General features: G+C 41.0%; 2 protein-coding genes across 3 annotated transcripts; both read left to right on the top strand.

The window, feature by feature from the left end:
• Window positions 1-1455: 1455 nt before the first annotated feature.
• On the top strand, window positions 1456-7307 carry rer1 (retention in endoplasmic reticulum sorting receptor 1). Of its 2 annotated transcripts, XM_066690482.1 has the most exons (8): window positions 1456-1544; window positions 3320-3407; window positions 3605-3709; window positions 3994-4093; window positions 4355-4433; window positions 4897-5032; window positions 5264-5318; window positions 6424-7307. In XM_066690482.1, exons 2-8 carry the CDS (start codon window positions 3327-3329, stop codon window positions 6450-6452), a joined length of 585 nt encoding a protein of 194 aa, XP_066546579.1. In that variant the 5' UTR covers window positions 1456-1544; window positions 3320-3326; the 3' UTR covers window positions 6453-7307. The 2 variants fall into 2 exon arrangements, with proteins under 2 accessions (XP_066546579.1, XP_066546578.1); XM_066690481.1 differs by having other exon boundaries at window positions 5264-7307.
• Window positions 7308-8688: 1381 nt separating this feature from the next.
• LOC136714129 (taste receptor type 1 member 1-like) lies at window positions 8689-14066 on the top strand. The gene is made up of 6 exons (XM_066691441.1): window positions 8689-8699; window positions 9423-9622; window positions 9849-10645; window positions 12133-12342; window positions 12576-12696; window positions 12950-14066. The coding sequence occupies exons 1-6, from the start codon at window positions 8689-8691 to the stop codon at window positions 13882-13884; spliced, it is 2274 nt and encodes a 757-aa protein (XP_066547538.1). The 3' UTR covers window positions 13885-14066.
• The last annotated feature ends 994 nt before the right edge of the window (window positions 14067-15060 follow it).

The following is a 15060-nucleotide window of genomic DNA, read 5'->3' on the forward strand; positions in this document are numbered from 1 at the left end:
AACCTGAATAAATTAGTGGAGGAACATATTACATAATGCAGATGCCTCCAAACAGGTGTACTGCATGATACAATTAACATCCTATCATGCTCTGTGGCATGTATACAAATGCTGAGCAGGCCCAGCTGACCTTGATTTTGACTCGAGACGGCAGTGCATAAACCCCTCATTACAAAGACAAATGCACATCTGAGAGTTCAGTGGTGCAAAAACCATAGGCACTGGTCTACAGAGATGTGGAACAAAGTGATCTGGTCAGATGAGTCATCTTTCACCATAGTCTCAACAAGTGGGCGAGTGCATGTGTGGGACACCAAGAGAACGGTGCAGGCCTGACTGCTGGATCCCTACAGTGAGGGGGTCCGGAGGCTCTGTTGTGCTGTGGGGGGCATTTTCCTGGCATGGTTTGGGTCCACTTTTCCCCTTAGAGGGAAGGGTCACTGCAAATCATGACAAAGTTATTCTGAGTGATCACCTTTATCCTGTGGTGAAACATTTCTATCCTGTTGAGAGTGTCTCTTCCAGGATGACAATGCACATCCACAGGGCACGAGGGTCACTGAATGGTTTGATGAGTATAAAAATGATGTGAATCACATGCTATGGCCTTCGCAGTCACCAGATCTCAACCCAATTGAACACCTGTGGGAGATTCTGGACCGACGTGTTAGACAGCGCTCTCCACCACCATCATCAAAACCCCAAATGAGGGAATATCGTTGGAAAAATGGTGTCCATCCCTCCAGTGGAGTCCAGAGGCCAAGAGCACTGAAGCTGTTCTGTCGCTCGTGGTGCCCAACACCTCACTGAGACACTTTATGTTGTTTTTTCCTTTAATTTGTCAACCGTCTGTATCTCGACTTATTTTTCTTCCCAATCCAAAGTCTTGCGAATAGTTTGTGCCTCCTTATACTCCTTTGCAGATCTTGATCTTGCCAGCATCATTGTGGCGTCTGACTGTTGATGTGGTATTGTTATATATAACGTTTACATTTATCTCTCTCTCTCGTTTGTATGCATAACTTATTTACTTAATTTAAAGACATCAATCACCTACTAAAATGAATCAGTGCTTCTTAAATGGTATTAGCATCGACTGCACAACGTTCAGCCGACATTAAATCACAAAATCACATAACGTGCAATGTTAGACCAGAGTTAGCATGTTTACTGGGTTGTAATGTCGAAACCACTTTGACACCATGCAATACGGATTAAACGCCATAACCTTCTACAACCATTTACTTTCGGAAAGTCTTCATCGTGAAACTAGACGCGAGCATTTCCCCGAAAACACAAGATTTCACTGCTGTCAAATGCATGTTGCGTCCAAGACCCTAATCCACGCAGATCAGTATCTCTGTTACTTCACAGAACTGCAAGCCTCAAGACTCCCACAGCTCATCCTGCACTTCCTGCTCGGCGCTCGGCTGCTCTCGCCTGCCTGTTCCCGCACGCAAATCTCGCGGGATCAGTGACGTGTTCACATTCCGGGGCGCTGCGAGAGTTGGCTGTAGCGGAAAGTGACACAGCGGCAGCAGCAGGTAAGAGCGCCTCTCGGATGCCGGACACCGAGCCGTATCGGCAGCTAGAACCGTCGCAGGCTGGCCGGTTTCAGTTCGTAATGTAACCACGAACTATCCCGACATTTTTTCGATCCACGCTTTGTGTCTTATTCCCCCGCTTTGACGCATCTCTAAGGCGATACTATGCTCCTCAGCTAGCGTCGGGGGTTGTGCTGGGCCGGAAGTGAGTTGTTCACTTCGGGCAGTGGCTGCCGGTAGTTGTAGTTCTTTGTCTCGGTGGCTCCCGTAGCGCTTCGGCCTGGTAGAGGGAGTCGTTTGACTTCAACTCCCAGTTTGCATCGGGACTAGCTTGACCACGATCGTGGGCGCAGTGCACCATGGGAAAGCGAGTCCCATTCAACTCGTGGGACACTTCCTTGAATGAGAAGCGACTGGAAAAGAAACTACAAATTCCAGAAAGGGCTCGGGTTTTGTCGGAATCTGGACATAAACGACCAAAGGAATATAACATGGCTATATATATATATTTAAATATTTCAGATTCTTAATTTGATCCTTGTCCCACTGCGATCTCACTTGACTATATAGCCGCACACATCCACAGTGTGCAGTGTGTTGTCAGTAATGGTGAATGCCACGTAATCATTTATCTAAACGTGAAAAATGGGTGGATTCCATTGACATGTTCACATTACAACATTTCTGAGACTACCTCTTTATAAATGCGCCAGGAACCAATGCTGCCTCGTTTACAGTAGTGCCTGGATGTTAAAATAGCGATATATAGCACTGAAGTGTATCCTAAAACTGTAAACATCCATGTTGTAATCACTTCTGTTCAATGTGAGTTTTGTTTCGCAGTTGTGCAATTGTGCGGCGATTACAGTGATTACAGACATGTTATTTTTTAGGGGTGGGGGTGCTAATATGTGTCTAGAATAATATTAATTTAATTGGACGCATCTAATTTCCCAAACCGCTGTACTATGTTTCCAGTGCAACGAGTGCAAAGGTCACCCATTCATTAGTGCAGCGCCATACTATTAAGCTCTTCTTACTACTGTCTTTGCTTTAAAAACGACTTCCTGGTTGTTGCTGTTTATTATGTAACCTTGATTGTGTCCAGACTGATAGTACTGCTGTTTTTGTATTCAGTGCTGTCTTCAGACGAGTCTTTGAGACTATATATTCTGAATTGGCCTATGATGTTTATTGGCACTGATTCAAATAATCATTTTGATGATAATAATAATGCCAGTGAAGAGAAGTATAAGCCCAGTTTGTTATTGCAAAGCTAAAGTGATGCATTTACAGTTTGTAAGCTTACTTTTGAAGTATGCATTGCAGATTTCCTTTAGATTGTTTAAACTTTTTTTTATTATATTCATAGGTCTGCACTTGCACTGCAGACATGTTGCTCTCTGCTGTCTATTTAGTGATTGTTTTCTTTGCGTTAAGCAATATCGGAATAACAATGGTCTATTGTAGCAGTCGGTTCTAGAATGGTGTGGTTTGTTTTTGCCACAGTGACAAAGTCAATACTGGTCCGCAGCAAGCAAACTGATCTGATTTTTTTCTCCTCTAGTGAACTCAATGCCATTTATAACTTTGATGCTTATTATAGCATTTCTGTGGGATGATTGAAGTATAATCATCCATTAGGTAACACTGTAACTTCCAACATGAAGTCAAGTTAGGTCGTTGTACTAGCTTGTTGTAAGAGCTGTAACTTTTCTGAATATCCACAGGTTCATCCTTTTTCCACACTTACTACTTTGTCTTTCTGTCCACAGAGACAGAATGTCAGAAGGAGACAGTACTGGAGAGTCTATCCATGGGAAACCATCAACAATCGGTAGCTTTTTCACACGGCTCGGGCAGGTAGGTTTTCAGATCATTAAGATATCAAACCCAGCCAGGTCTCTGTTGTATGCACTCAATTTAATTTAAACGTAAGTGTATTTTATAGTTTGTGAGAGAGCAGCTTCCTTCTTCTCTCACACCTCTTATAAGTGGCTTTATATACAGTTTGGTTTCTGCCCAGCTCAGTTTGTTAACTTCTGTTTTTATTCTTTTAGATTTATCAGTCCTGGTTAGACAAGTCGACACCGTTCTCAACAGTACGATGGGCTGTCACTCTACTTCTAACGCTCATCTACATGATTAGAGTATATATATTACAGGTAAGACCACAACAAGAATGCCTTAAAAAAAGTGTTTTCCAATGAAAACAGTATTGTTTTGTTGAGAAAAGTTACTGAATCAGCTCCTATCAAAGAAAGACTTGAATATGAACAGTACATGAATATATTTTTAAATGAAAGTTGCAGATTTCAGGTTCACCTTCAAACTACAGGTCTTCTAATAATTGTGGCTTTTTTTGTAATGTTTATTTCGCTATAGTGTATTTACAGAAGCATGATCTTAGGCTTGCAGGTGCTTAAGAGTTTCCTTTTGACTTTTGCAGGGATGGTACATTGTTACATATGCTCTGGGAATTTACCATCTCAACCTGTTCATTGCTTTTCTGTCCCCAAAAGTGGATCCATCAATAATGGATGATGCAGGTAAGTGATATAATTTGTTTAGTAAAGGGATTGCTGTATCCCTTCGTGTCTTAAGATGTTTAATTAAATTCATGAAAATCACTGGATTTTTTTTTCTCAAATGAATTACCAGTTTCAGATTCAGATTCAGATTCAGTTTCAGTTTCAGTTTGTTTCGCTTGTGTCATGAACAGAATTTTTGACTTCCTATACCATTGGATTTGGTAAATCTTTTTTTTAAAAAATAGGCCTACATTTCAAATAGAAAATTCTTCCTTTTAGATGATGGCCCTTCATTACCAACAAAGCAGAATGAAGAATTTCGGCCTTTCATTCGAAGGCTGCCAGAGTTTAAATTTTGGTGAGTGTTATTTTTGTAAACGTTAAAAGAAAAAAAGTAATGTTTATAGTTTGAAGTTCTATACTTCCATGCTACTGTACATTTTTATACTATAAAAGTGTGAGTTTTCAATGTGTTGGAAGCCCTTAAACAAGTAAAAGACCCAGCATGTCTTTGTATAAAATGCACATTTTTCACCAGAATATGAAGTACATCATGCACCAAGCTATACATCTTTAAAATACCAAAGAGAAAAGTTTGTTTATTCCCTTCAGTGGTAGATTTGCCACCTGTACAATGCCGTTTTAGGGGCACGTGAAAGCAGTACGATGTATATTATGTATAGTGTAAATTACCATACATGTTTTGGGGGGAGGTATATTTACAGTGGTCTACACAAGATTAAAAGATTTGCCATCAATGTGAGACGAATTATGTGAAGACAATGTCTTTCTATATCGTTTTAATATTCTTTGTATTGTAGGCATTCAGCTACTAAAGGAATCGTGATTGCAATGATTTGCACATTCTTCGAGGCTTTCAATGTGCCAGTGTTCTGGCCGATACTTGTGATGTACTTCATCATGCTTTTCTGTATTACCATGAAGCGACAGATAAAGGTATGTCACTTTAAATCTGTTTGTCCTGTTTTATTATCTGTGTACATGCTTAAGAATTAGAAACTGTATTTGTGAATGATTGCATTATATTTGATCTTACTTTTGGCTTAGGAGCATGTTCATTCATTGACTTCATTCATCTTCTGGCCTTTGGCGTTTTAAATGAAATGAAAAGCTGTTATCACCTCGGTTGACCACGTTTTGACACTTTTTCTTTTCTTTCCTTCACAGCATATGATCAAGTACAGATATCTACCATTCACACATGGCAAGAGGACATACAAAGGCAAGGAAGACACAGGGAAAGCTTTTGCTAGTTAAAAAAAATCCCCACCTGAAAAAATTATTATTTACATTTGGGGGTGGGGGGGTGGGGGGGTGGGTTTGGGGTTTAAAAAAACAAAAAATAAAAAAAGGAAAAGAGTTTTGATCCATTGTGACAGTGTTAGGTAATAGACGGGGGGATTCCGTATGAACAGCACGCTGCCTTTGATACCGAGACGTTCCTGCTCATGAGTTAATGCATATGGACATTGTTGGAACCTGTTTTCCTTGGAGAAATCCAGTGCTTTCTTTGCCTTGTGACCCCATGGGGTTGTGTAAACTACTTTAGAGTGACGTGTGGTGTGGAATGTATAGCGGAAATTAGCTTTAGCTATCATTAACACGAACCCCCACTCCTGCTGAGCTCGGCACTGTCTCACTGGGGATGCTAATCTTCCAGCTACCTTCAGGGACCCTACTAGTAAATAAAACCATCTACCCCTCTGGTCAAATGATGTCGTCCTCCTATTGTCACTTTTTTCAGTAAAGTTGAATGGGAGGTTATCAAATATAGACATATCCCCTTAGATTCGTAGACGTAAACGTTAGATTTGTTTAGTTTTTAGTGGATTATTTTAATTTAGCATGTCTTAGACCCAGTTGAAAGTCCACTCAGTTGATTATCAATCGATACGCTGGACCGATATGCCGAGCAGACCGAGAAACAGACTCCAGTCTCCCCTTGGACGTCCGCTCTCAGACGGCATGAGCCCAAGTGCCGACCAGAGGACAAATGGTGACCCCGGCCAGCGCGCTAGGGAGACAGTCACGCCCCCCTCTGTTGACTACCTCACCAAATCCTGTCCATGCTCGGCCAGTTATGTGCGCCGCCCCTATCGACACCTCGCAACATCTTCGGGCGGCGGCGCAGTTTGCGTGTGAAGCTGTAGTTTGCAGGCTGTAGAATCTGTCCTCCAATCAAGGCGAGGGTTTATTGGTGTATTGTTTATAGAAAGAAGTGTTGAAAAGCAAAATAATTTAAGTAACTACCCTTTTTTGCTGATAAATCTCCCCTTCCCGAAAGGATCTGAATATAAACTATATGTATGATTGTGTCTATTTTACAGATAATCTGCAGTCTAAGGTCATTCTTTAAAGACAGAAGATGCAGGGTTTTACTTGCATCCCGTGACTGTCATCCCAACAGTTCTTTGATGTACCAGACCTGATAGGAGGTATCTACAGTAACATTTTATTTTCCTCCCAACGCGTCTCATTCAGTGGAATAGCCGTCAGACCAGATTTATAATCGTACTTGTCCAGTGCTTCATTTTATTCATTCATTTCGCCCAGTGCACATTGAAATATTGTCTGTTTTTTAGAGTTGGTATGGACAATAGCTTTTGTTTTTGAATCATTCCATATTTTTCTCCCCTGCGTTTTTGCAGAAAAGTTTGAAAGTTCAAATGTGTGTGTGTGTGGGGGGGGGGTTACTTTTTTTTTTTTTTCTCCCCCAATTCTGTCTATTTTTTTTATTTATTTTATATGTTACGAATGTGCCAGAGAGGTTTTGTGATGAAGTGGATTGGTGGGGTTGTTTTTGAAAACCTGGAAAAACATGTAATGTCTGGAGTTGCCACTGAAGTGAAGGATCAAAACTTTCCTTTTCCTGTAAAAGTATATCCTGTTTTTGGAGGGTTGTGTTGATGGGTTATATATTTTAAAGGTTCAATAGTTCGAGATTATTTTGAGCACACTTTTCTTGACGAACATATGATGCTGTTTCCAAGTGTTCAATTTATCATCGTCACATAAAAATGATAGGAAATGAGTAAAGAAATAGAAGTTGGACAGTAGCTTTATAAATCAATTGCAATTGCATGTATTATTGTTTTTTTTTTTTTCCCTCCATGTGCTACAGATTTAAACAAACAAAAGATGATTTTAATAACTTTATTAAGTGTAATAATTTTTCACTTCAATCGCTATTAAAGAGACTATGTCCCTTTTCTTTGTGGTGTTCAGCAGCATTATTTACCTGATTTTATTCTGTTATCTGGATGCAAATTTTCTTTTATTTGCACAGCCTTGTGTAGCTTTTCATATTTAATGAGGATTTGAATCGAAGGGTGAAAATAAAGCCACATTTAAAATATTCATGCATCTGTTATGTAGCTCTGCATTTTCTTATATTATTGTTTGAAACTAATTTAAAACGTGCATTTCTGTGTGTGAGAGAAATGACAATGTATTTTGTTTGCTGCGTTCATATATAATGGGATTATAATCTGTAACGGGGTGTTTAAGGTCTGAGCTATCTGTACAGAATAAGCGTATTTTCATTTGTTTTTGCTAAAATGACACATTTTGTGAAATTTCTGTTAAACCACAGAAGTAGTGAATATATCCCCAAGGAATTTTTTACCAATGCATATGCAACAGTACCTTTAAATAATACACATGGGCAGCTGGCGTATAATCAAGTAACTTTATTTCTGTACATAATTTGGAATTAAAAAAGTTTGAATTGGGGTATACATTGACCCTTAATTTCAATTTAATTAACATGTTCCATGATTGTAAACCTTCAAATGCCAGATGTTGAATTAAGATTCCCTCTGATACTTCATTAAAATTGTTTTTCCTAACAACTTATCCTTTTTTCTCCATGAAAACCCAGCAAGGTGTATACATTTTCTGAGCTGAGGGAAGCTGAGCACACAGACAGTGGGAATTTACAGTTTTGGATTTACATTTAGGAGTTTTTATGTAGACAGGCATTCATGTGCAGTGTACGGTATGTAGTGGTATTTTATATGTGCATCGTTGTTCAATGGATTAACTCTTTTCTATGGTAGCAGGTGGAGTATCTTGATTTTTGAAATCCTTGGGCAGTCAGTTTTCAGATGTATTTGCTAAGCTGTAAGAAAGAAGTGGAGTGAAAAGTGCAGATGATTCTTGGCATAGTTGCCGATTTCAAGAACTAATCGACGCTTAAATACTCGTGCAGTTCGTGTACGTTTCAAACTTGACAAAGTATCTGAGATTCACATGCAATAAGTAAGCACGCATTGTAAAATTGTATAATGTTAAGATAAACCAAAGAACGATTTCTCGGAGGGCTTTTTTTCGTCTATTAGCTTCACCACACTTTGCATATCTCTTATTTGCAAAAGCTTCAGCACCTGCATGGAAAATTTGGCAATGCATGCATCATTGGCAACATACCCATCCAGCATAACAATAGCACATTTTCTAATGCTATATAGCAACCTCAGGGATACATGGGAGGGGGGGCAGTGTACTGAAACAGCCAACAATCATAAATCAGTTTATCAACCGTAACGCATGTTTATGTAAATCTACAAAAGCGGTAAATTCACATGACTAACATGAGGACAAAGTGGGAAGAAAATGTAGAGACCCTTGCTGCCACATCTTTAACAGGTATTGGCAGCAGGCGACAATGCAAGGTTTTACATTCATTTTAAGTATTTCACTTTTCTTTTATCCGTGGATTAATGCATTGAAACACTGTGCCACGAAAGATTTTAGTTTATCTGGAGATTATGTTTTGGGAGGGCTGTTCCGAATCCACATCGCAGATCAGTCGAATGTTTCATATCGAAAACCTGAGGTTCTGCAGTGCTCTACGTAAGTACATATAATGGTATCATATAATACAAAATAAATCAATTTAGTATTTGCTTTTATTTAGTTTGCACTATTATTTAGTTTGCACTATTTTCTGTATGCAATATGTTCCCTGTTGTTTGCTTCAGACACTAAGAATATTAAATGTTTATTAATGTATTTAATTTTATTGGAAAGTGATTTCAAATTAATGCAAGTTTGCAGTGATTTAATATGGTTTCAATACTCCCAGCTTCTATGATGAACGACACCCGATTCACCAAACACTTGTGATTTCATTGTACAGTGAAACTTTAAATTGTAGATGTGTGTGTATAAATATTCAAATATGGGTGTATTTATATTGATTAATTTGTTTAAATTGATGTGGCATGTGTGCTGATTTTTAACCAATCTGTACAATAATGTAATTCATTTTTTAAAGAAATGCAATAATTTCAAAATCTGTCACACCCCCCTCCCCCTCCTTCAGATGGCAGTTTTTACCAGAGTACTATCAGCAGCTGCAGGTGTTGAGGTTTGCTGTGGAGGAGATCAATAACTCCACCTCTCTCCTGCCCAACGTGTCCCTGGGCTACGACCTCTTCGACTACTGCTCTGATTCACTGAATCTCCAGGTGGCCTATGACTTCCTGTCCAGCAGCCTGGACAGATCCGTTCCGGTTCTAGACCGTTTCCTAGGGTATCGACCTAAAGTCATCTCTTTAATTGGCCCTTTTGGGAGCACTGAGAGCCTTATCATCGGACCGTTGTTCATGTTCTATGATATTCCAATGGTAACTTCATTTTTCTTTCTATAATCAACACTAGAACTTTGTGAATCACCTAGAATTGAATCTTTAAATCTCTATTTGTGTTTAAACTCTGTGATCCTTGTCTGTCTGTAACAACAATCTAGGAAATGGGCATGCTCCTATTCAACGTTTTCATTCCCCCCCACAGATAAGCCCCGGAGCGTCGAGTATTCGTTTGAGCCATGAACCCTTTTTTAACTCATTTCTGCGCACGATCCCCAGCGACCTCTACCAGGTACGCGCTATTGTCCAGCTTCTGCAGAGGTTTAAGTGGAACTGGGTGGCATTCATTGGCAGTGACAATGACTACAGCCAGGACGCTCTTCAGGTCTTCAACGAGGAGACGCAGCGTGCTGGCATCTGTGTGCCTTACCAAAACACTATCCCTCAAGACCCCACTGGAATGCTCAGTATATTTCGCAAGATCGAGGCTCTCAAAGTGAGTGTCGTGGTGGTGTTCGCCACCCAGGACCTGGCTGTCCCGTTCATCCAAGCTGCTGTAGCGAACGATATCCGTGACAAAGTGTGGATCGCCAGCGAGGCCTGGTCAACGAACCAGTTCCTGTTCAAATTGCCAGGGATTGAAGCGATCGGCACCGTCCTGGGGATAAGCATCAGTGGACTGGGGCCCTTGCCTGGGTTTAAGGAGTTTGTGTACAGAACCATAATGCAAAGCGATCACGAAGCCTGTGCACAGACACAGCGTCCAGTGACTGAGGAAATGTGCAATCAGGATTGCCCAGAGTGTTCTTCTCTCACGCCCGAAGCTCTCCTGGAAGCAGACCCGACTTACAGTTTTAATGTGTACTCGGCTGTGTATGCTGTTGCCCATTCTCTCCATCAGTTACTGGGGTGTGGGGCAAATACCTGCACAAGGTCTGGACCGGTCCTGCCCCATATGGTAAGTGAGAGACCTGTTCTTGAAACCAGTAGTAACTATAAATACAGTACCATAGGCATATACAGACAGGTGGCAAATTAAAGGAAAAAACAACATAAAGTGTCTCAGTGTCATCTGAGCCGCCAGAACAGCTTCAACGCTCTTGGCACGGATTCTACGAGTCTCTGGACTCCCCTGGAGGGATGGACACCATTCTTCCAAAAGATATTCCCTCATTTGGGGTTTTGATGGTGGTGGATAGCGCTGTCTAACACGTCGGTCCAAAATCTCCCACAGGTGTTCAATTGGGTTGAGATCTGGTGACTGTGAAGGCCATAGCATATGATTCACACCATTCAGTGCCCCTCGTGCCCTGTGCATGAGGGCATTGTCATCCTGGAAGAGACCACTCTCAACAGGATATAAATGTGTCCCCATAGGATAAAGGTGATCACTGTGTAATGATTTGCAGTGACCCTTCCCTTTAAGGGGACAAGTGGACCCAAACCATGCCAGGAAAATGCCCCCCACAGCATAACAGAGCCTCTGGACCCCCTCACTGTAGGGGTCCAGCAGTCAGGCCTGTCCCGTTCTCTAGGTGTCGTCACACAGCACTCGTCCACTTTTCGAGAATATGGTGAAGGATGACTCATCTGACCAGATCACTTTGTTCCACATCTCTGTAGACCAGTGCCTATGGTTTTTGCACCACGAACTCTCCAATGTGTATTTGTCTTTGTAATGAGGGGTTTATGCACTGCCATCGTGAGCCAAAATCGAGGTCAGTTGGGCCTGCTCAGCATTTGTATACATGCCACAATGCATAATAGGCTGTTAATTGCTTAATTGTATCACGCAGTACACCTGTTTGGAGATGTTAAACTCAGGGCTCCTAGCAGCAGCAGCCTTTGATGTTCAATTAGTTAATCTTCTTAATTTTTATAATATTATATGCCCAGTAGAATTACTTGATTTATACTTAATGAGGATATAATTATACTAAAACATGCTAGAGATATATATTACTATATCTATAAAGTGTGTCAATAAGAAATAGTATTAGTGACCTGTGCATTATAGTTTTATGTGTGTTATGTATACTAGTAATTGTATCTCTTGCTGTATTCCTTTGCAGACCACACACACATACACAAATACACACAATCATACCTCAATTCAGCTGGCCATTCATTGACCGGTCAGAAATTAAGTCCCTTCGCCCATGTGCTGTGCTAGGATCTGTACTGTGCTCAATCGCCTTTCGCAATTAAACTTCAGGTTGACATTACGTCATCGTCTGAGTCATCTGTGTTTAACCGACACCCAGGAGCGAACACACTCCGGCACTCCGGTTTACAGTCCCCATAGCTCTACCCAACAGAAAGGCTTGGCCATTCACAAATTGAGGATTTGGGGCGGCAAGCAACTAGAAAATTGAATTTCCATACAGGCAATACAAGATGTTCAATTACATGTCATCTTGTTTTCTTGCACTCATGTGATTGCAGGTTCTTGAAGGACTGAAGAAAGTGGACTTCATGTTAAAGGATCGTGTGATCAATTTTGATCAAAATGGAGACCCAACTCCCTACTATGACATTGTGGTTTGGGACAGGACCTCACTCGAGTTCCCCAAGAGGGTTGGTTTATACACCTCCGATCCAGCCCCCCGATTCACGCTCAACGAGAGTCTGATTCCGTGGTACACAAATGGCAGGGTAATGACATTTTTTCACACATACTTTTCAAAGTATCTCTGAAGACAGTATTAGCCTTTCTTTGAATGGTGGGTGATAGTTATTCATCCACATTCATGGTGGTGTTGTAGGAGCATTATAAAGCTGCTCCTGGCCCTACAGAGGAAAGAAAGCCCCAGTAAATGGTAAATTATCTATTTTACTCGGATGTCTTCTCTTGCCCTGATGTTTATGAATGCGGTTTTCCTCCGCAGGTACCGATATTAATATGCACTGCAGAATGTGAGGAGGGTCACAGGAAGCTGCGCACTGGAGTACACGACTGCTGTTTCCAATGCGAGGTCTGTCCCAATGGCACATACATCGATAAAAAAGGTGAGGTTTAACAGTCATGAGAAAATAATAAATAAATCCTACCAGAATTACATATACCTGTACGTCAGGTTTCTCACATTGTTTTTTAATGTTCATAATGTTTTGGGTGTGTCACATGTAATTATAAATTAAGTAGCCCTGACAAAGGCTTGACAAGGTACAGAAACAGCGGAGTGAGGAGCATTTATTCATACTGCATGAGGTGCAGTGCCTATATGTTTTATTTATTTGGTTTTATCTTCATGTTTAACAGCTGATCCTTACAATTGTACAAAGTGCGAAGACGACGAGTGGTCCGGTCAAGGAAGCACGTCCTGTAAAAAGCGCACCCTACAGTACCTCCACTACACCGACCACTTCTCCATCGCGCTGGTGGTGTCGACGGTCATCGCGCTCGCCCTTTCCATCGCCATCACCATCCTCTTCGCCCGAAACCGCGACACCCCGGTGGTGAAGTCTGCGGGGGGGACGATGTGCTTCTTCATGCTGAGCTGCTTGAGCGTGGCGTGCATGGGCATCTTTTCTTATATCGGCGAGCCCGTGCTGGTGAAGTGTACCTTGAGGAACCCGGTGTTCGCCGTGTTCTACACCGCCTGCCTCTCCTGCCTCGCCGTCCGCTCCTTCCAGATCGTTTTCATCTTCAAAATGGCGGCCCAGCTACCCAAAGCTTATGACTTCTGGGTCAAGCACAATGGGCAGTGGCTCGTCATCGTGGCATCCGTGGTCATCCAGATCTTCTTGTGTGGCATCTGGATTGGCACTGAAGGACCTCAGCCCTTCAGCGATGCCGCAGTATACATCGACCAGATCATCGTGAGCTGCACCATGGGAGGTCTGCGGGCGTCCCTGCCGGTGACATTGTTCGTCAGCTGTCTCAGCGTTGCCTGCTTCATCTTCTCCTACATGGGCACCGACCTGCCTAAAAACTACAATGAGGCGAGGTCTGTCACTCTTAGTCTGCTCATCTTCTTCCTGTCATGGATTTCCTTTTTCACCGCTTATATTGTGTACAGTGGGAAATATATCCAGGCTTTCAATGCTGTCTCCGTGCTGGTCAGTTTGTATGGAATACTCGCAGGCTATTTTTTCCCCAAGTGTTACATTATTCTTTTTAAACCTGAACAAAACACGACGGCACATTTCCAGACCTGCATTCAGAGTTACACCAAATCTATTAGTTCTAAATGAAAACTGCTTCATGATTATAGCTTTTTCTGTTTGGTATATTTTAAGCAACTATAAACACTTGGGAAAAGAGTGATTTGCTTGCATATCAAAAATAAACCCAATAAATGATAGATGTTTTATGACGTTTTCCAAGAAATAAACCATAGAACTAAATCAATCAATAAATGAATCAATAAATAAGTCCCTAAAATGGTGGGGGGGGGGGGGGGGGGTTAAATACCCAGTTGAATAACTATATACATTTTATCTTTTTGAATTTGTAAATTGTAATACACAAGTGTCTTTAACATGTAAAAATTAGTTATGTAAAATACCTAAATTAAATTACATTTAAAACAAATTGAAGCCAATGTATGTGGTATTATTTTTCGTAGTAGGCATACATGTACACAGAATGTATTGCTCACAATACCCTAATCAAAAATAATCCCAAGGCACCCAACGAATTTATAGGGTAATGATTAGAAATGTCAACACATTGACTTAGAAATACACGACGCCTCTGAACCGTGCTGAGGACGAGAAATTACCCATGACATACGTGTTTTTAAAACATATTGATACTAATAACTATATTTTTGCTTTGATAGGAAAGGTATGTAAAACGTCATTTAAATTATTACCGGATACATTGTATAAAAAACTAACCACTGTTTCAACACTAACAGGGAAAACTATTAATTTTGCATAGGACACATTTGCAAGGGGAAGGAGTTTATACGCAACATTTCATACACCTGCGAGTATCAAAACTAATTATTAACACCACCACACATTTACAACATGCATCGGTCATTATCAGTTGAAACCGTTTGTGTTCGCTAATTGACGTGCACATTAATAGTTGTTTTCTTTAATTGGCCCATTTACTGAAGGCCAACTTTTATGAAACTATTCAATTCCACTGAAAATACGATTTGTGGTTTTACTTGGCAAACATCTACCATTCAAGCAGAACGCGGCTGTATTTAAATCTGAATGTCATGTAAATCATCAGGATGAATTCCAATACTATCTGGATCGTGACATAAGCAAGTCAAACTTTGTGTAAAGCGCAGGTGAAGTGCGTATCTCCAGAGGAAGCCAAAATGAAGTCCTTCGGATTGTTCCTCCTGTTGGGTTTGTGTGTCCCAGGGGCACCCGCCATGGCATCCTGCGCATCATCAGATTTCAGAC

Source organism: Amia ocellicauda, chromosome 18, assembly GCF_036373705.1.
Source record: "Amia ocellicauda isolate fAmiCal2 chromosome 18, fAmiCal2.hap1, whole genome shotgun sequence".
Classification (NCBI taxonomy): domain Eukaryota; kingdom Metazoa; phylum Chordata; class Actinopteri; order Amiiformes; family Amiidae; genus Amia; species Amia ocellicauda.

Coding starts and splice junctions, on each gene's coding strand:
- rer1 (XM_066690481.1), top strand. CDS start 3,327: ATGTCAGAAGGAGACAGTACTGGAGAGTCTATCCATGGGAAACCATCA. Junction 4,094..4,354: donor ATCAATAATGGATGATGCAG/GTAAGTGATATA, acceptor TCTTCCTTTTAG/ATGATGGCCCTTCATTACCA. Junction 5,033..5,263: donor CCATGAAGCGACAGATAAAG/GTATGTCACTTT, acceptor TTTCCTTCACAG/CATATGATCAAGTACAGATA.
- LOC136714129 (XM_066691441.1), top strand. Junction 10,646..12,132: donor GACCGGTCCTGCCCCATATG/GTAAGTGAGAGA, acceptor ATGTGATTGCAG/GTTCTTGAAGGACTGAAGAA. Junction 12,343..12,575: donor CGTGGTACACAAATGGCAGG/GTAATGACATTT, acceptor TTTCCTCCGCAG/GTACCGATATTAATATGCAC.